General features: G+C 51.4%; 2 protein-coding genes across 7 annotated transcripts; both read right to left on the bottom strand.

The window, feature by feature from the left end:
• Window positions 1–853: 853 nt before the first annotated feature.
• Window positions 854–20,760, bottom strand: LOC136587849 (zinc finger protein 250-like). 6 transcript variants are annotated; one of them, XM_066586641.1, is made up of 5 exons: window positions 20,681–20,702; window positions 18,022–18,108; window positions 17,794–17,884; window positions 14,410–14,533; window positions 854–4,715 (listed from the first exon to the last, which is right to left on the bottom strand). In XM_066586641.1, the coding sequence occupies exons 3-5, from the start codon at window positions 17,815–17,817 to the stop codon at window positions 2,569–2,571; spliced, it is 2,295 nt and encodes a 764-aa protein (XP_066442738.1). In that variant the 5' UTR covers window positions 17,818–17,884; window positions 18,022–18,108; window positions 20,681–20,702; the 3' UTR covers window positions 854–2,568. The 6 variants fall into 6 exon arrangements, with proteins under 6 accessions (XP_066442738.1, XP_066442733.1, XP_066442734.1 ...); XM_066586637.1 differs by having other exon boundaries at window positions 855–4,715; window positions 17,794–17,946; window positions 20,681–20,760; XM_066586639.1 differs by lacking the exon at window positions 20,681–20,702 and adding an exon at window positions 20,645–20,665 and having other exon boundaries at window positions 855–4,715; window positions 17,794–17,946.
• LOC136587449 (gastrula zinc finger protein XlCGF71.1-like) lies at window positions 2,053–2,565 on the bottom strand. The gene has a single exon (XM_066586018.1). The coding sequence runs from the start codon at window positions 2,563–2,565 to the stop codon at window positions 2,053–2,055; it is 513 nt and encodes a 170-aa protein (XP_066442115.1).
• Window positions 20,761–21,312: the final 552 nt, after the last annotated feature.

Below are 21,312 nucleotides of genomic sequence, written 5' to 3'. Positions count from 1 at the left end.
ATGGTATCCCTCATCCGCAGCGCAGTGCCCCCCTATATTGTATCCCTCATCCGCAGCGCAGTGCCCCCCTATATGGTATCCCTCATCCACAGCGCAGCGCCTCCCTATATTGTATCCCTCATCCATAGCGCAGCGCCCCCCTATATTGTATCCCTCATCCACAGCGCAGCGCCCCCCTATATTGTATCCCTCATCCACAGCGCAGTGCCCCCCTATATGGTATCCCTCATCCACAGCGCAGCGCCTCCCTATATTGTATCCCTCATCCATAGCGCAGCGCCCCCCTATATTGTATCCCTCATCCACAGCGCAGCGCCCCCCTATATTGTATCCCTCATCCACAGCGCAGCGCCCCCCTATATTGTATCCCTCATCCACAGCGCAGCGCCCCCCTATATTGTATCCCTCATCCACAGCGCAGCGCCCCCCTATATTGTATCCCTCATCCGCAGCGCAGTGCCCCCCTATATGGTATCCCTCATCCACAGCGCAGCGCCCCCCTATATTATATCCCTCATCCACAGCGCAGCGCCCCCCTATATTGTATCCCTCATCCACAGCGCAGCGCCCCCCTATATTGTATCCCTCATCCACAGCGCAGCGCCCCCCTATATTGTATCCCTCATCCACAGTGCAGCGCCCCCCTATATTGTATCCCTCATCCACAGCGCAGCGCCCCCTATGTTGTATCCCTCATCCACAGCGCAGCGCCCCCCTATATTGTATCCCTCATCCACAGCGCAGCGCCCCCCCTATATTGTATCCCTCATCCACAGCGCAGCGCCCCCTATGTTGTATCCCTCATCCACAGCGCAGCGCCCCCCTATATTGTATCCCTCATCCACAGCGCAGCGCCCCCCTATATTGTATCCCTCATCCACAGTGCAGCGCCCCCCTATATGGTATCCCTCATCCGCAGCGCAGTGCCCCCCTATATTGTATCCCTCATCCGCAGCGCAGTGCCCCCCTATATGGTATCCCTCATCCACAGCGCAGCGCCTCCCTATATTGTATCCCTCATCCATAGCGCAGCGCCCCCCTATATTGTATCCCTCATCCACAGCGCAGCGCCCCCCTATATTGTATCCCTCATCCACAGCGCAGTGCCCCCCTATATGGTATCCCTCATCCACAGCGCAGCGCCTCCCTATATTGTATCCCTCATCCATAGCGCAGCGCCCCCCTATATTGTATCCCTCATCCACAGCGCAGCGCCCCCCTATATTGTATCCCTCATCCACAGCGCAGCGCCCCCCTATATTGTATCCCTCATCCACAGCGCAGCGCCCCCCTATATTGTATCCCTCATCCACAGCGCCCCCCTATATCGCCTCCCTCATCTCAATCCATCACCCAGCCTGGGCTCTCCGCTCTGCTAACGAAACTAGACTGCGTTCCCCTCTGATTGGAACTTCTCATTCCCGCCTCCAAGACTTCTCCAGAGAAGCACCGGTCCTCTGGAACGCACTACTAAAGGCTACCCGAGCAATCCAGGACTCGCAGAACTTGTTCTAAAAACGCACCTCTTCAGGAAGGCATACCGCATCCCCTAAACAAACCTCTCTGTACTCCCCTGATAACATGCTCCCTGACCTACTGACTGCAATCCCTGCTAGCCATCACAAACTATTCCTGCAGTCATACCGATTCTGCCGTCACACGGCCAAATATCTGACCATTGTCTGTGTATAGCATTCCTCACTCTCCACCCCGCCATACCGTGCACATCTCCACCACGCCACACTGTGCCCATCTCCAGCCCTTTACCTTCTGTATCCCCCCACCATTCGTAGTATGTAAGCTGGTTGGAGCAGGACCCTCACCCCTATTGTTTCCATCAGCTGATTACTATGTAACCGTGGTTCTGTAATTTTAGTCTTTCTGTATCCCCCGTCTATGTAAGCGCTGCGGGATATGTTGGCGCTATACAAATAAAGATTATTATTATGGGAAACCTTTCAAGGTTGATGGGAACTTGAGTTGTTAGCCAGGCTACATGGCACCGGCTTCTCCCTGGAGTGAACGCTGTAATGTCTGTTAGGTTTATAACTACTAGGGAGGCATTTCCCGCACGCAGGGCAGGGAAGACAGTTCAGATTGTTGGAGGGAGGGTTGTCTTTCCTCTTGGCATTGGTTGGGTGGTTGCCACACTCTTAACTGTTCAATGTTAGATTTTCTGTAAAACTTTCCAGATAATAAGTAGAAATGAAGTCTTGACAGATTTGCTATCAGTTCTGATGCCGCTAGAACTTGCCCCGATGCATGATGTTTTTGGTACATTTGAAGGGAAACCTTGGAGTTAAAAGATCTGGGGCATTCAGGATGCTGCAACGTATGAAGCTGGTGGTGAACGTGAAACGGCAACTCTGAATTGTAAAAACTCTTAGATACTGAAGATTCAAAGGGTTTCGGCCTTGAATGTTTCACCTGATGCTTCAGCAGCTCCACTCTATCTGCCAGACACACTCCGCACTCCGAACACGTAAAGACTGTCTTCACTTCATGGACCGTCTTGTGTGCACTTACTTCTGCCTCACTCCCGTGAAGGTCTTCATCCTTGGACATCCACTATTGCTTTGCCTTCTCATGAATGTTTTGATGATGTCTCTGAAGATGCGCTTTCCTCTTGAATGTATCCCCACATTCGGAACACTTGAAGGGTCTCTCATTGGTGTGGATTTGCCGGTGTCTAGTAAGCCTTTTCTTAGTTGGGAATATTTTACCGCATTCTGGGCAGGGCAGTGGTTTCTTCTGTACATGAGTTTGTTCATGTATGGAAAGAGATGACTTGGTGGCAAAACACAGGTCACAGTATGGACATCGGAAATCACCACTTCCCCCATGTGTAATCTGGTGAGTAATAAGACCAGATTTTCTCCTAAAACATTTTCCACATACAGAACATATAAAAGGCGTGTCCCCCGTGTGGATGGGGGGTTCAGGATGCTGCAACGTATGAAGCTGGTGGTGAACTTGAAACTCCAACTCTGAATTGTAAAAACTCTTAGATACTGAAGATTCAAAGGGTTTCGTCCTTGAATGTTTCACCTGATGCTTCAGCAGCTCCACTCTATCTGCCAGACACACTCCGCACTCCGAACACGTAAAGACTGTCTTCACTTCATGGACCGTCTTGTGTGCACGCACTTCTGCCTCACTCCCGTGAAGGTCTCCATCCTTGGACATCAGCGGTTGCTTTGCCTTCTCGTGAATTCTTTGATGTCTCTGAAGATGCGCTTTCCTCTTGAATGTATCCCCACATTCGGAACACTTGAAGGGTCTCTCATTGGTGTGGATTTGCCGGTGTATAGTAAGCCTTTTCTTAGTTGGGAATATTTTACCGCATTCTGGGCAGGGCAGTGGTTTCTTCTGTACATGAGTTTTTTCATGTATGGAAAGAGATGACTTGGTGGCAAAACACTGGTCACAGTATGGACATCCAAAAGCGCTACTTCCCCCATGCGTAATCTGGTGAGTAATAAGGTCGTATTTTCTCCCAAAATATCCGCCACATACGGAACATATAAAAGGCATCTTGCCCGTGTGGATGATCTGGTGCTTGACAAGGTCCAAGTTGCTGGTGAAACATTCAGGACATTCAGGGCAATTATACAGAATATCCAGTGAGTTTGTCGTTTGTTGAATAGTACAGAAGTCTTTCTGGCTGCTTATTGTGAGGTCGTTGTAGTTCTGTTCGGGCTTTTTATTCTTGTTCCTACTAATATCTTTATCTACTGATTTAGGAGGTGAAGAATATTCATGTTTTTGTAATAACAGGAGCTCCTCTGTAGATGGGTGTTGTGTGTGATCTGTAGTACAATCATAAGAGTCTGATTTACCCGTAATAGACGTAGATGGACATTGCGGTGTGCTCTCAATGGTGGCATGAACGCCCAGATCTGTGAGACTTACTTGGCGACTTGAGACTGGCTCCTTCTTAATATGAGTAAACAGATGCTGGGTACGATCTGTGGATGTAAAGCTCTCGGCGTCTGCACAATCTTGTTCCTCCTTAATGTTAGTTGGATAGTGTGGCGTATGATCCGTCGGTGTGTAACTGTCCGGGTCTATGTGGTTTCCTCCATCACATGAGACTGGTTCCTCCTTAACATGAGATTTATATTGTGTATGATCTGTGGGGGTATACATGTTGAGGTCAAGGAAGCTTCCACCATCACTTGGTTCCTTCTTAATACAAGAAAACATAAACTGGGTACGACCTGTAGTTGTAGAGCCGCTGAGGTCCATGAGATCTTCATCACACGAGGCCGTTTCCTCCTTAATATGTACAGCTGGCTGTTGTTGTGTATTATCTATGGGTATGAACATGTTGGGGTCTGTAAGGTATCCATCACTAAGAAATGGTTCTTCTTTAATATGAGCTGATGAATATTGTGGTGCGAGTGTATAAACATTGAGATTTGGGATGCTTGGTTTCTCCACTAAATGAGCAGATCCACACGTTGCATGGTCTATGGGGCTTCGGATGGCAGGGTCAGTAATGTTTCCTTTCTGACATGTGGGTTTCTCTTCAATAGCGATTGATGGATATTGTGTCATTGTGGTAACTACAACTTCTGCCATATAACATGAGTTTGGCTCTTCAGCAGTTCCTTGTACGTTCCCATTAATCTCTCCATCCTCATATGTTAGGTGGTTTAGTGATGGTACAGTGGGGACCAGCTCTTCATCTTCATTCTTGTTTCCAAAGCCAACTGCCAAAAAAAAAAAAAATTGGAAATTAGAACCCTAAAAATATGCAACTTAAAGGGAACCTGTCACGTCCCCACAACATCATAAAGTAGCTTCTGGAGCGGTTAGGGGACATGACGGGGAGTTGGTGATGGATTTTATATTCTTGCCCGTTCTCGTTATCCAGAAATGTCCCATCAGAGTCCTGTGTGCATGCTGTCACATAGACGTTTATCGAAGAGCATGCCGACTTCAAAGGAGGTATCGCTGGATCGCAAGAGCAGGCGAGAATACAAAAAATCTATTGCCCATCCCCCTATCACCTCCCCTAACAGCACCGTAACTTAGTTTATGATGCTGTGCAGACATGACAGGTTCCGTTTACAATTGTAGTCGAGTACCATGTTAGTTATCTCTAGAGGCCTGCCTTAAAAGCTTGCATCTGTAATCTACTTTCCAATCCAATGTTGTACCTCACTCGACATTGAGATTTCCCTGCATAGCTCGGGTGGTGGACGAGGTCCAACATGTGTTTTTAAGACTATGCAGGACAGCGCTCCAATGGTGGATGCTGCTATGCATATGTAGATTTAACTATGTAGGACGGCTAGCTAGCATCAGCGCGTTCTGTGCAGAGCAAATGCCTCTGATTTAGTGAGTCCTGCATGGAGCAGGACGTTGGACCAGATGACCCTTAAAGTCACTTGCAACTCTAGGATTCTGTCCATATGATTGACTCTTCTGGAGCGGGTTGTTTCCACCTCCCTCTCCTACCTGCCCTGTCCCTCCATTGTGGACACCAGACTACCACTACAAGCCGGTTTCTGCAGGTGGGCCATGCATTTGGCGATTAAATCAAGCCGTGAGACACGCGGTGAGTCCAATAGCGTGACTGACCAAGTGACTGTCCTCCAGGTTTGGATGTCTGTAGGGACAGTTGATATCGCTTCTCTAGGCGCGGGAAGGACTATTCCTGGTCTGACCAAAGAGGATTACTTTTGTATGGGCTGCGCCAACAATGCTGTCAACACTAGGGTCTAGGACGACAAGTCCAGGGCAGTTCGGCACGATCCGTTTTGGGCTGGCTTGTGTGCACTGTCCTTTAGAGAAGGGTCTCCTGTGTAGCGCTGTAGACCATGGTAGCACGATTATATTTTGGGGCATAGTGTGTGACATTTACAATCAGATGACACCTGCGAGTCACTAGGGTTGTAGAGGATCAGTCACCTCTCTCCTGACCATTCTGCAAGTTCCTGCTCCGCCATTCCCAGTTCATCAGGGTAACTGGACTCCCCCATAATAAATACTTTGCTATGATCTGCCGCCTCATTCATTTGCCTTACGGGCAGTTCACACGGGCGGATACGTATTGCGGTCACATTTCAACACCAGTCCAGGTCGTACTTATGACTAAGGTTGACTTCATACACATATGCCTAAGACCTGCGTTACGGATGAAACGTGTCAGGCATCACCTTACAAGCCGACAAGGGATTTGCCCTCGTTTTAAGGCCACATTGACATTTCCATCATAGATCCAGGAAACCGCCAGAGAGCATAATAGCTGAGCGGATCCCATTATAGTAAACGGGTCTATTAACCGCCCTTTGATTCCGTCACAGGACAGATCCATTTGGGCAGGGATTCTATTTCCTGCTCCCATAAGAAAACTTAAGCTATGTGCTGACTGCATGAGGCTGAGCTTAAAAGGGCGAGCCTCAGAACCCTCCAGAGTGTGACGCAGCAATAAAAGAGCTATGCAGGTAGCCTATTAAAGTGGCGGAGGCCGCCACCAAAACACTGCACAGCCTTCATTATACCAGAAGAGCAACACAGCAGCTTTTGTAGTGTGCTGAGGCAGCAATGCTCCAGCCTGAAAACATGGGGCCTGTGCGGGAAAACATGCCACAAATTACAGAAACTGCTGGGGAGATATTCTGAGAGTGGGTCCTCTCTGCTGAAGCCTATGCGAAGAGCTGCAAGCTGACTGCTGAGAGCAATGTTTCTGCAGGAAGCAGACAGCTCAGGCTTGGTAGTGAAGGCTAAGTTCCCAGTGAAGGGAGTAGGAACTGTGCCTGTAATACCAGGACTGGCCACTCCAGTGAGAACAGCGCTGTCTGCTTCCTGCAGCAATCAAATCAGTGCACAAGCATATGGGATACAGAATCCCAGCAGCTTCCAGCCTGAGTTGTTGGAGCCCTACATGTACGTGTATATGGACCAGAGCTGTAAAGAATGTATTGCTGCTGGCACCAAGAAGTGCTATAGAGGTCAATCTGTTGTGCCGTACATTGCAATATGTTGGATTTCAGTAAATGTTTAGCTGCTGTCGATATTGATATTAAAAAATTAAAACTGGCGAGCTACTCAGTGGGCTGCTCAATGCATTAAGGGACGGCTTTTAGCGGTAATGATGGGGAGGCGAGTATAAGACTTACATTGCCAGATTAAACGGGTCAAATAATTTCGGCCCATTAGTTTAGTGCTGCGGCGGTTCTGCGATTGCTGCCTTGCTGATAGTCTGGTGCTGTTTTTGGAGATGTTTCTACACCTTCTGGCTCAGTGGGTGTGGTATTAGGTGTGACATGCTTAGTCGCACCCGTGGGTAATTATCAGGGCTACTTAGTTTTGCCCAATACTGAGCTGAAATGCTGTTGAGTTTTCAGTCTCTCTCTGGCTGGGCTAGCAGTCAGAGCTCGGTCCTGGATTTCTCAGCTACCGATGCATCTCAGAGCTAAGTACTGTGTGTGTTTTTGCATTCCTATTTTTGTTTCCTGTGTTGTTCCCCTTTCCCACATAGGGTCAACTAGGGGCCGAGGCATGCGGTCAGGGCCGTCCTTATCGGGACGATCGCCCTGCTTACAGACAGGTTTTTTCACAGTGTTAGGTACACCGGGACCATTCCCTGTTATTTGGTTCGGTTTTGTTACCATATGCTGTCATTTGAGGGAGACCTGCGGATGACAGATCCAGCTCGTCCTGGTTGGAAGTGACATATTCAACAGCCATACTTACTCGGTGGGATATCTTCACTAATCTGGTATGAACCCCATTGAGGTTTTTTCAAACCAGCTGAGGGCGCTGGCAATAGAAGTTGCTGAGGTAAAAACAGCAGCAACCGTCCCCGGGGGCTTCAGGAGGGAGCCTAAACTCAAGCTACCTGATCGTTTCTCTGGAGACAGATACATTTGTTTGCTTTAGAGAGTCTTGCAGGCTGTATTTCAGGTTATGCCCCGTGTCCTCGGGTGACCAGCTACAGAGGGTTGGCATCATTTCCATCATTTTCCTTGCCTCCTTCCTCTGAAGCTTTGTCTTCTGTGGATAGTTTGTTCAGCACCCCAGGGGTAATCTAGGATAATCCCAGTAGGGTGTCGCTGGCAGAGGGAAGGCTCAGAGGGTTACACAGGGAGACTTTTCTATTGAGGATTTCTGCGCCGCCTTCCGCTGTTGGGTGGCAGAGACTCAATGGAATGACCCTGCATTGCGAATCCAGTTTCATTGTGGTCTAGCTGATAAAAGACTTATTGGTGGTTTCTCCAGTTCCTCAAAGTCTTAATGATGCAATGTCATTAGCCATCAGAGTAGGTAGACAGATTAGAGAAAGGCATAATAAGCATTCTTCTACTACTGCTTTCATGCCTACTGAGGGGGAGGAACCCATGCAACTAGGATCAATAGCTGGCAATGTCAGTAGAGGGAAGAGGGGTCAGATCAGAGGGCGGTGTAGTGGCCCAGAGTTGGGGTGCCTCTAGTTGGTGTTTGTCTACCCCAGTTGGATTGTCTTTGTGCCTTTGTGTGTATGTTGGTCTATGTACTGTGTTCGTGTCACCATTCTTGGTGGTGTTGGTGTGTCTATCCCTCTTACTTGCTCTATGTGGCGTCATTGGTCGTTAGAGAGGTTGGGGCGGGGCTAGTAGTGTCGAGGGAGAGTAGAGATGTAGTCATAGAGGAAGACATGTGAGCAGGTGGCTCTGTTGCTTATGCCTGGGCGAAGCCCCGGGCCTTTTCCCAAGGACTATGGGAAGTATCCCCTCCGGGGGCTGGAGCTCAGAGACCGGATCCTGGGTAAGGAGTTGGCAGATGGTATCACACACTCCCCTAGTTAACTACATGTTGGAGAGAAGGGACTGACTACTATTGCAGGTCGGAGTACAAGTTTTACATAAGCAACTGCTCCGCAAGAATGCTACTGGACAAGCGAGTTCAAGGACATAGCGAGTGATGAATGAGGAATAAGTGTTTCCCATCCATGTCCGGAGTGTTCTCTCAAGAGTCCTACCATCAGACAACTGAGACTGATGATGACTGTACTACGGGAGAAGAGGGACTCCCAATTACCAAAGTGTTGTACCTAAGACTGTCTGTCATAAGTTGTTCTTGGAAAATCAAAGTTGGAAATTGTGAGTAAAAGAAAACCTTGTGCCTCCGGTTTGAAACTACATCTGACTGTGGACTCATTTATTCAACTCGGGTGATTTATCACTCAGAAGAGGCACTGGCGTCACGTGAACAGATAAGCACTGAGATTTCCGTAGAATGGTTGCTCATTTTATCCCCTGTGTGCAGCCGGGCCGTGTTTTTGGAGATACCAGAGGGAGACCATAGTGCCATCATGACCTCGCATTATCTTGCACCCCCAATGTCTCCCCCCCGGCCAAAGATCTGACCCCGGCTGCTGCAGGTGCTTTTTCTGCAATGGTACTGGACATTTTATGTAAAATGGTCCTTGCTGTAGGTCAAAGCTGAAAAACTAGGTGGCCTGCCATCGATGCCTCTCCATTATCTAAGAAGTGTTTGAAGTTCTGTGTTCCGTATCTTTGTTTAAAGATCGGATTATTTTATACTGAGACCCTTTATGTCATGGAGTCCTTTCCTACGCAAGCAGTCTTAGGTTTGCCTTGGTTGCGTTTTCATAATCCTGTGGTGGATTGGGAGAAGGGAGACATTTCTAAATGGAGACCTTACTGTAAAACTTGTATATCTGTAATGGTTTCTTCCGTGCAAGGGGATGATTTGCCTGAATATTTATCTGATTTCTCTAATGTCTTTGCGAAGCAGAGGGTCAAACAAATTTCTGCCTCACATGTTCTCACCCCTCGCCCCTATACCTCTTTTAATGCACCCCAAGACTTTATTAGCTTTTGCAGCAGCTGACTGGCATTGGTTACTCCAGTTTAGTCTACAGTCCACTAGTACCCCCAGGTCTTTTCCCTAGCAGTACCCCATTCAGTGTATATTGGTGACATCCGTTCCTCCTGCCCATGTGCAGAACCTTACATTTATCCACATTGACCTTCATTCACCATCCCCCCCCCCCCCCCCCCCCGGCTTATCTCGGTCCGTTTGTAGCCGCACATTGTCCTCCGTTGTATTGATTATCTTGTATAATTTTGTGTCATCTGTAAATACTGATATATTACTGTGCAGCCACTCTATCAGGTCGTTGATAAATATATTGACCAGAATGGGGCCTAATACTGAGCCCTGTGGCCCCCACTAGTGACTGTGGCCCAATCAGAGTATGAACCATTTATTACCACCCTCTGCTTTCTATCTCTGAGCCAGTTCTTTACCCAATTACACATTTTCACCCAATCCGAGCTGCCTCATTTTATATATCAGCCTATTATGCGGCACGGTGTCAAAGGCTTTAGAGAAGTCCAGATATACGAGATCAATAGACTCTCCCAGGTCCAGCCTAGAGCTTACTTCATTGTAGAAGCTGATCAGATTGGTCTGACATGAGCGACCCCTCATGAATCCGTGCTGGTGAGGAGTTATTCCGTTGTTCTCCTTGAGGTATTCCAGGATGGCGTCTCTCAGAAACCCCTCGAATATTTTTCCAGTCACCGAAGTGAGACTTACCAGCCTGTAGTTACCAGGCTCACTTCTTGACCTCTTTTTGTATATTGGAACCACATTGGCAATGTGCCAATCCAGCGATACATCTCCAGTCTTGATAGTGTCCATAAATATAAGAAATAGCGGTCTGTCTATCATGTAGTTCCCTTAGAACCGTAGGGTCTTTCTGCCTCCTCCTTGGCAGTTTTTATCTTTTCCTTACATAATGTTTTTTTCCCCTGTATATTTTCAGCTCTTCGCTGCCTTCTTGTATTAATATTTTAAATGTTTTAGTTTTTTCGTTTATTGCCCCCCTTACCGTCTTATCGAGCCACATTGGTTTCCTTCTACTTATAGTTCTTTTATTTCTAAAGGGTATGAACTGCTCACATGAGGCATGTAGGATGTTTTTAAACTTCTCCCATTTGTTGTCTGTACTGTTATTTTTGAGGACATTGTCCCATTTAATGCTGTTAATTCTAAGTTGAGCAAATTTTGCTTTACCAAAGATTAGTTTTTTTTGTCACTCCTTATTTCCCCAAGTGCCCCTCAACCTGCACTCCCATTATTCGGTCCGGTTTGTTAGTTAATACTAAGTCCAAAGTGGCCCTCCCTCTAGTTGGCTCCCGCACAAGTTGGGTGAGGTAGTTTATCTTGAATTGTTCTCAAGAACTTATCACCCCTGTGAGATTTGCAGGTTTCGTTCTCCCATGTTATATCCGGATAACTAAAGTCCCCCATGATAATTACTTCGTTTCGCTTTGACACCTCTTCTATCTGCCTTAATAGTAAGTTTTCAGTTTCTTCTGTTGCTTTTGGTGGTCTATAGAAGACCCCTATCAGGATTTTGTTATTTTTCTCTCCCTGTATTTCTACCCACAGAGATTCCACCTGTTCATCTCCTTCACGTATATCTTCTTGTAGTCTCGGTATGAAGTAGGATTTAACGTACAGACATACCCCTCCCCCTTTCTGGTTCCCACGGTCTCTTCTGAAGAGATTGTAACCCTGTAAGTTCACCGCCCAGTTGCATTCATCAAGCCATGTTTCCGTTATTCCTACTATATCGTAGTTTTCATCAGACATTCCAGCTTCAAGCTCTCCCACTTTACCAATCAGACTTCTTGCATTTGTTGCCATACAATTTATATGGTTGTTGTTATTCATTGTATTAATTATGCTACTTATGGTCCTATTAGCTGCTCTGTCAGTTCTATCTGTACTAACCTTTTGCCCCCCTCCGCTCGGTCCCCATTTGCCTTCCTTAATCCCAAAACTCTGTCCACACTGTCTTCTTCCCCTATCTCTCTGGTTGCCGCCCCCCTCCCGATCCCCGATCTCTAGCTTAAACACTCCTGCAGCCTTCTAGCCATCTTCTCCCCCAGTACAGATGCACCCTCCCCATTGAGATGCCGCCCATCCCTACGGTAGAGCCTGTAGCCGACAGCAGAGTCAGCCCAGTTCTCCAGGAACCCAAACCCCTCCTTCTTACACCAACTCCGGAGCCACTTGTTTACCTCCCTAAGATCCTGCTGCCTTTCTAGTGTGGCCTGTGGTGCAGGTAGTATTTCCAAGCAAACTATCTTGGAGGTCCTTGCTCTGAGCTTAGATCCTAGATCCCTGAAAGCGCTTTTAAGGGTCCTCCATTGACCTCTAACTTTGTCATTGGTGCCAATATATAACGTAACTGCTGGATCCTCACCAGCCCCTCCCAGTAATCTGTCAACCCGATCTGCGATGTGTCAAACTTGAGCACCAGGAAGACAACACACCTGGCTGATTGCCCTGTCTGTCCCCCTAATAATTGAGTCACCCTCCACTAGGACCTGTCTAGCCTGCCTTGCGCTACCCTTCCCCTTCTTACTGGAGCAGTCATCTCCCTGGCGTTCAGAGGGCATAACGTTGTTCAGCCTAGCAATTGTTGGCAGTCACTAGCACTTGTGTAATAGCAGCCTTAAAATTGCTTGACTCTCTGAAGATTGTCTCAAGCACACCTGATGCAACTAATCAAGAGTTTAATTAGTTGCATCAGGTGTGCTTGAAATAAAACATCATATACCTGGACTTGGGCTTTGTTGACTGTGACCTTTAATTGCAGGTTTAAAATATGGCTAAGTCAAGGGAAGAGATCATTGCCTTTAACTAACAAGGAACGGGATAGAAAAAGGTGCTAAATAGAGATGAGCGAGCACGCTCGGATAAGTCAGTTACTCAAGCGAGCCTCGCTCTTCTCGAGTAATTGCATTCTTGTTCGAGTGTGCTCAGGGGGGCGGTGGGGGTGAGCAGCGGGTGGTGGAGGGGAAGAGAGAGATCTCTTCACTCACCCCTGCCCCCCCCCGAGCACGCTCAGAAAAGAATGCAGTTACTCAAGAAGAGCAAGGCTCGCTCGAGTAACTGACTTATCTGAGCGTGCTCGCTCATCTCTAGAGCTGAATGTTCCTAGAGATGTAGTTGGAAGCGTAGTTTGCAAGTTAATACAACATTGGCTGCACTACAAGGACGGCGCAGAAGGAGGAAGCCTTTAAAGTGACAGCAGAAGACTTACAGCAAAATGTGATGGCAATAGGCTGAAGTTCCTGTTTGCACATTAAGGACTCATTCAAATGGGTGTATCTGCACTGCGTATTACACGGAGATCTGAAACCTCATTGACCTGCATTGTGGTCAATGAGACGACATATACACCATGAATATGCATGATACAAGCGCCTTTACACCGGAGGTCCGGGGGGCCGTAAAAAACACAATATGCTGAGAATACGCAGTGTCTGTCCATGAAACTGAAGACGCCCATGTGAACGGGCCCTTGGGCACATACTAAACGCTGAAAGTCCTCATTACCGAGCACTAAGACTTACACTTCTACTGACCCAAAGGCACCCAAATATCTGTCTCCAGTATGCTCAAAGCCATATAAATGAGCCACACCCTACGAGACGTTATCATGCCTCCAGCGAGGAAGCTGCAGCCTGGTCGTCAATGGACCTTCCGACAAGACAAGGATCCAAACATACCTCAACGTCCACTATTTAGTCACTGTGTGTTACTGATAAAGCTGTTTGATGATACAATGTGCTTGTAGCCATGCGTGGCGTCATTACGTCTACCGGCGGCCCGCGGCCACACACGCTGGAGCCCTGCCTCGGTTTCCAGCTCTTGAAACACAATCATGTGTTCCAATAGGGAGCGCGTCATGAGGATCGCGACTCTTGGGTGGCCCTGGTCCCGGTGGGGAGTCCTCCCCTTTTGGTTTCATTTCCTATAGATACACTTCCTTCTCTATGGACACTAGTCTCCATTTGGATTCTTTGGCTCTAAGGAGGGAGGGGGGTCCTATTCAGGGACTTTACCCCCTCCTGCCAATGTAACTGATTCCATCTCCTTGTTTCGCAATCCTTAGGAGCGCAGAGACTTTTTAAGTCTCATCAAAGTCCACCAAGGCTTGGTTTCCGAAATCCTGGGAGATTGTAGAGCAGCCACCAGTCACCTGACTTGGACCTCATTAAAGGTCTCTGGTGGGATTTGAAGGAAGATGGTTGCAGCACACAAACCCAAGAATATTAGTGACCTGAAGACCATTACCCATGAAGAAAGGGAGAGGATTCCTCAGGAGCGCGGTCAAAAGATGGCATCTAGCTATGCATAACGTCTGCAGCAGATCATCCGGTCTCCAAGTACTAAAGACACTCGTCCAGAAGGGCCAGAGTCATTCTGAGGCTTTCTGGAGAAACCATTCGTTATATTACTTGCAAAGAGATCAAAGCTTGTAAATTTGAAACAATACACCAAATTCGTAATGGGAGATGAAGAAGTTAAATGTTGCTGCTCTCTCTTGAGATCATTAGTGAAGATATTTCATGATAAGTCTTCTCTTACCCGGAGATGTGAGGGGCCGGTGGTCCTCCATCATGACGTCCCTGTAGAGCTCCTTGTGTCCTTCTAGGTACTCCCACTCCTCCATGGAGAGGTGGACACTGACGTCCTGACACCTTATGGGGACCTGACAGACAATGACAGAGTCATCACCCCGACACATGGAGGAATTGCAGGCAGGGGTTACGGGGGGGGGGGCTCTTATTCACATACAAAATAACAGAAAAATGCAGCAAATTTTCTGCTGTAACTCCAACCTGCGAATCCACTGCAGCGTAATCTGTACTGCACCCTAAGGAGGCTTGTGCCTCACTGGCGTATTAGATGCTGGTGTAAGGAGCTGTGCCCCTTCACCCCCTGTGGTACCATATACCGCGCCCCATAACCCCCTGTGGTACCATATACCGCGCCCCATAACCCCCTGTGGTACCATATACCCCGCCCCATCACCCCCTGTGGTACCATATACCCCGCCCCATTACCCCCTGTGTTACTATATACCGGGCCCCCTCACCCCCTGTGGTACCATATACCGGGCCCCATCACCCCCTGTGTTACTATATACCGGGCCCCCTCACCCCCTGTGGTACCATATACCCCGCCACATTACCCCCTGTGGTACCATATACCTGGCCCCCTCACCCCCTGTGTTACTATATACCGGGCCCCCTCACCCCATGGGTTACTATATACTGTGCCCTATCATCCCCTGCGTTACTATATACCGGGCACCCTCACCCCATGGGTTACTATATACCATGCCCCCTCAGCCCCTGTGGTACCATATACTGCGCCCCCTCACCCCCTGTGTTACTATATACTGTGCTCCTCACCCTGTGTTACCATATACTGTGCCCCCTCACCCTGTGTTACCATATACTGTGCCCCATCACCCCCTGTGTTACCATATACCGGGCCCCCTCACCCCCTGTGTTACCATATACCGGGCCCCATCACCCCCTGTGTTACCATATACTGTGCCCCATCACCCCCTGTGTTACCATATACCGGGCCCCATCACCCCCTGTGTTACCATATACCGGGCCCCCTCACCCCTTGTGTTACCATATACCGGGCCCCCTCACCCCTTGTGTTACCATATACTGCGCCCCCTCACCCCTTGTGTTACCATATACTGTGCCCCATCACCCTCTGTGTTACCATATATCGGGCCGCTTCACCCCCTGTGTTACCATATACTGCGCCCCCTCACCCCCTGTGTTACCATATACCGGGCCCAATCACCCCCTGTGTTACCATATACCGTGCCTCCTCACCCCCTGTGTTACCATACACCGGGCCCCATCACCCCCTGTGTTACCATATAATGTGCCCCCTCACCCCCTGTGTTACCATATACTGTGCCCCCTCACCCCCTGTGTTACCATATACCGGGCCCCATCACCCCCTGTGTTACCATATACTGCGCCCCCTCACCCCCTGTGTTACCATATACCGGGCCCCATCACCCCCTGTGTTACCATATACTGCGCCCCATCACCCCCTGTGTTACCATATACCGGGCCCCCTCACCCCCTGTGTTACCATATACCGGGCCCCCTCACCCCCTGTGTTACCATATACCGGGCCCCCTCACCCCCTGTGTTACCATATACCGGGCCCCCTCACCCCCTGTGTTACCATACACCGGGCCCCCTCACCCCCTGTGTTACCATACACCGGGCCCCCTCACCCCCTGTGTTACCATACACCGGGCCCCATCACCCCCTGTGTTACCATATACCGTGCCCCCTCACCCCTTGTGTTACCATATACTGTGCACCATCACCCCCTGTGTTACCATATACCGGGCCCCCTCACCCCCTGTGTTACCATATACCGGGCCCCCTCACCCCCTGTGTTACCATATACCGGGCCCCCTCACCCCCTGTGTTACCATATACCGGGCCCCCTCACCCCCTGTGTTACCATATACCGGGCCCCCTCACCCCCTGTGTTACCATATACCGGGCCCCCTCACCCCCTGTGTTACCATACACCGGGCCCCATCACCCCCTGTGTTACCATACACCGGGCCCCATCACCCCCTGTGTTACCATATACCGTGCCCCCTCACCCCTTGTGTTACCATATACTGTGCACCATCACCCCCTGTGTTACCATATACGGGGCCCCCTCACCCCGTGTTACTATATACAGCGCACCATCACCTTCTGTGTTACCATATACTGTGCCCCATCACCCCCTGTGTTACCATATAATGTGCCCCCTCACCCCCTGTGTTACCATATACCGCGCCCCCTCACCCCCTGTGTTACCATATACCGGGCCCCATCACCCCCTGTGTTACCATATACTGCGCCCCCTCACCCCCTGTGTTACCATATACCGGGCCCCATCACCCCCTGTGTTACCATATACTGCGCCCCATCACCCCCTGTGTTACCATATACCGGGCCCCTCACCCCTTGTGTTACCATATACCGGGCCCCCTCACCCCCTGTGTTACCATATACCGGGCCCCATCACCCCCTGTGTTACCATATACTGCGCCCCATCACCCCCTGTGTTACCATATACCGGGCCCCTCACCCCTTGTGTTACCATATACTGCGTCCCATCACCCCCTGTGTTACCATATACCGGCCGCATCACCCCCTGTGTTACCATATACCGGGCCCCCTCACCCCCTGTGGTACCATATACTGTGCCCCCTCACCCCCTGTGTTCCCATATACCGGGCCCTATCACCCCGTGTTACCATATACCGGGCCCCATCACCCCCTGTGTTACCATATACTGCGCCCCCTCACCCCCTGTGGTACCATATACTGTGCCCCCTCACCCCCTGTGTTCCCATATACCGGGCCCTATCACCCCGTGTTACCATATACCGGGCCCCATCACCCCCTGTGTTACCATATACTGCGCCCCCTCACCCCCTGTGGTACCATATACTGTGCCCCCTCACCCCCTGTGTTCCCATATACCGGGCCCTATCACCCCGTGTTACCATATACCGGGCCCCATCACCCCCTGTGGTACCATATACTGCGCCCCCTCACCCCCTGTGTTACCATATACCGCGCCCCCTCACCCCCTGTGGTACCATATACTGTGCCCCCTCACCCCCTGTGTTCCCATATACCGGGCCCTATCACCCCGTGTTACCATATACCGGGCCCCATCACCCCCTGTGTTACCATATACCGGGCCCCCTCACCCCCTGTGTTACTATATACCGGGCCCCCTCACCCCCTGTGTTACCATATACCGGGCCCCATCACCCCCTGTGTTACCATATACCGGGCCCCCTCACCCCCTGTGTTCCCATATACTGTGCCCCCTCACCCCCTGTGTTACCATATACCGGGCCCCCTCACCCCCTGTGTTACCATATACCGGGCCCCCTCCCGGCGGTCTCACCTCTCCTGTCAGCAGCTCTATCATCTCGTTGGTGAGGTCGAGGATCTTCTGCTTGTTGTTGGGGCTCTGCGTCCTGCTCCGTCTATCTGACCTGCAGGAATGGCTGCTGGGGGTCACATACTTTCCACAGGTCTTCCTCACTATGGTATAATACTGTGTATGGACAGAAGCTAATAAACATCATTATATAGATGGCCAGACTCCCTTCATGTTGTGTTATAAGCTCACCTCTCCGGTCAGCAGGGAGATAATCTCCAGGGTGAGGTGTAATATCTTCTCATTGGTCACCTCCATCATGATCTGGTCCCGGGAGGTCTGGGGGACGAGATGAAGAACAATACAGCTTCTGAGGAACGTCTCCTCCAGCTCCAATGCACAAACAGGCTTCAGGTTCTGCAGCTTCAGTTCTATCCCCCGTTCACGGGTAAACGCCCTTTTAGACGGGACGAACGTTGGGCCAATGATGGATGCCCTCACTTGCCCCCGCACATACTGGCTGCGGTGCTGCTGCAGGGGGGCTAGTATGGCTGGCTCACAGCAGGCGGCTGCAGGACATTCCTCTCCTCGCTCCCCCGCCCCTCTCCATTGACTTAACATAGCGGCCGTTCAGTACTGACCAGCTGCTATTTACAGTGAGCGACCAGCTCGTCGTCCAGCGTTTCTGCAGCATATGGGACTGGACGACGAGCTGATCGCTCACTGTAAATAGCAGCTGGTCAGTACTGAACGGCCGCTATGTTAAGTCAATGGAACCTGAAGGATTACGCTCAGTGAGAACGCGCATGCTGACTGAACAAGAAGCTTGTTGTTCATCATTCCGTTTCAGCGCCAGATCGGCGGTGTGAACAGACAGCCGCTCACTCAGGAACGGCCGGTTTATGGGGATAGAGGCGGGTGGGGTCCCCAAGCCGCTCCGTGTCCATTCACCAGCCATTCAAGTGAATGGGGAGGCCCAAATCCACAATGACTATGCTGGTGTCCGGGAAACACAAGGCCCTTCAGTGCGCTAATACACATGGATAGCAGTACGGGCGGGCCTCGCGCGCTCAGCGGCTTTATTCACAGGAGCGGTTTGATGCATGCAGCACTACTGCAGGATAGTAAGGATGTCCTCATTTTGGGCGATTAAATCCTAGGGCATCGCCCGTTATTTCCTATGGGACCTTTCAAAAAAATGCCTTTCACTCGCAGGCCGCGCAGTTGGGCAGTACAGAATAAGCAAAAACCGTACCGCGCTCGCACGCAGAATGGCAATATTGCTCCGAGTCTCACAAATACCGCTCTCGCCCGTGTACACGCACCCTTAGGCCCCATTCACACGCCACAAGACAATAGCAGTGATATTGCATCTGTGTTATGCGCGATATTGCTGCACTTTCTTGCGGCGATATTATGTCGCTACAGAGTCGCGCTCTTTTGCCGGGATTTTCGGGAAGGGGGCTTGAAATATAAGCTCTACTCCGAAAATAAGCCCTAGCTGCATAAAAAGGAACATCACCTAACAACCGCTGGCCGCACCGTCTTCTCCGCTGGTCCCGGCCCTTGCCTCTAGCGCTCGATGAACTAATCACAGCCATTCAATGCAATATGGCTGGGCCCCTGCACTCGAGAGCCAATCAGAGCCAGCGCTTCCTGGAGGTGGGGATTTGGGACCTCCAATCCAGTGAGCGATGACTGAAGACTTCAAGCAAGTCTGCCGGAACTTCCGGAGAGGTGACTGCGCCCGAGGGGTGACTACGCTGGGAAGGGGGACTGTGCTGGGGGGGAGGGGGGACTGCGCCGGGAAGGGGGACTGCGCTGGGGGGTGGGGACTGCGCCGGGAAGGGGGACTGCGCTGGGGGGTGGGGACTGCGCCGGGAAGGGGGACTGCGCTGGGGGGTGGGGACTGCGCCGGGAAGGGGGACTGCGCCGGGGGGTGGGGACTGCGCTGGGGGATGGGGACTGCGCCGGGAAGGGGGACTGCGCCGGGGGGTGGGGACTGCGCTGGGGGGTGGGGACTGCGCCGGGAAGGGGGACTGCGCCGGGGGGTGGGGACTGCGCCGGGAAGGGGGACTGCGCCGGGGGGTGGGGACTGTGCTGGGGGGTGGGGACTGCGCCGGGAAGGGGGACTGCACTGGGGGGGAAGGGTGACTGCGCTGGGGGATGGGGACTGCGCCGGGGGGTGGGGACTGCGCCGGGAAGGGGGACTGTGCTGGGGGGTGGGGACTGCGCCGGGAAGGGGGACTGCGCTGGGGGGGAAGGGTGACTGCGCTGGGGGATGGGGACTGCGCCGGGAAGGGTGACTGCGCTGGGGGGTGGGGACTGCGCCGGGAAGGGTGACTGCGCTGGGGGGGAAGGGTGACTGCGCCGGGAAGGGTGACTGCGCTGGGGGGGGAAGGGTGACTGCGCTGGGGAGGTGATGCATTCTGTTCCCTACTGTAGAAGTTGCATGACACAAAAACCGCGCTGCGACAGAGAGGAGGGCTCCGCGGGGAAACACGGGCTACAAAACATCGCAAACTGCGATAATATTTAGCAACCGGTGATTTTTATTTTTTTTTCTCGCAACGTCGCACGCTGCAAAATGTCGCTAATGTGACGAGCCGGTGGGGGGCCGGTGGGGAGGCGGTGGGGGGCCGGTGGGGAGGCGGTGGGGGGCCGGTGGGGGGCCGGTGGGGAGGCGGTGGGGGGCCGGTGGGGGGCCGGTGGGGAGGCGGTGGGGAGGCGGTGGGGAGGCGGTGGGGAGCTGTGCTGTCGCATCACGAGAAAATCCTGCAATTTTGTCGCCTGTGTGAAGCTGGTCTTAATCATCAGCCTTGTGCGGGGGGGGGGGTGAGCAGCCAATGGGCGGCGAGCAGAGCTGATATCACACCTGTAATAAGGTAACAATCTAGATACAAAGTATCACCTGCCGGCACGCCGATCATTGCCTCTGCCCAGGAAGTCATTGGGGGCGCACTGCATTGTGGGAGCTGTAGTTCTACTGGCTGTGGCAGCCGGCGGTCACGTGATGCTCCTCAGCCTGTGCCGTCCGGGGGCGGTCCTAGCTGATGTCACTGATGACGCTGCAGCCAATCCTCCCAGGCTCGTCTATGTACACTAGTCGGTGCAGTAACCATGGATACAGCGCTTTATTGCAGCGCTTCGTTCACATGAGCGGCTATTCACACGAAGCCCTGCGGTATATGGCAGGACCCAGTTTGGTGCATATTACGTATTACGCACCGCAATAGGCCATTAAAGCGAATGAGCCAGCGCAAATACACAACACACGGGCCCTTCTACTGATTTATTGTGAGCGCAAACAAAAACCCACCGAAGTATGCGGGCGGCGAAGTATGCGGGCGGCGAAGTATGCGGGCGGCGAAGTATGCGGACAGTGAAGTATGCGGGCGGCGAAGTATGCGGGCGGCGAAGTATGCGGACGGTGAAGTATGCGGGCGGCGAAGTATGCGGACGGCGAAGTATGCGGGCGGCGAAGTATGCGGGCGGCGAAGTATGCGGGCGGTGAAGTATGCGGGCGGCGAAGTATGCGGGCGG

This window comes from Eleutherodactylus coqui, chromosome 13 (genome assembly GCF_035609145.1).
Source record: "Eleutherodactylus coqui strain aEleCoq1 chromosome 13, aEleCoq1.hap1, whole genome shotgun sequence".
In the NCBI taxonomy this organism is placed as follows: domain Eukaryota; kingdom Metazoa; phylum Chordata; class Amphibia; order Anura; family Eleutherodactylidae; genus Eleutherodactylus; species Eleutherodactylus coqui.
Note: the sequence above shows the minus strand (reverse complement) of the source record. Positions and strands in the feature narration are given on the sequence as shown.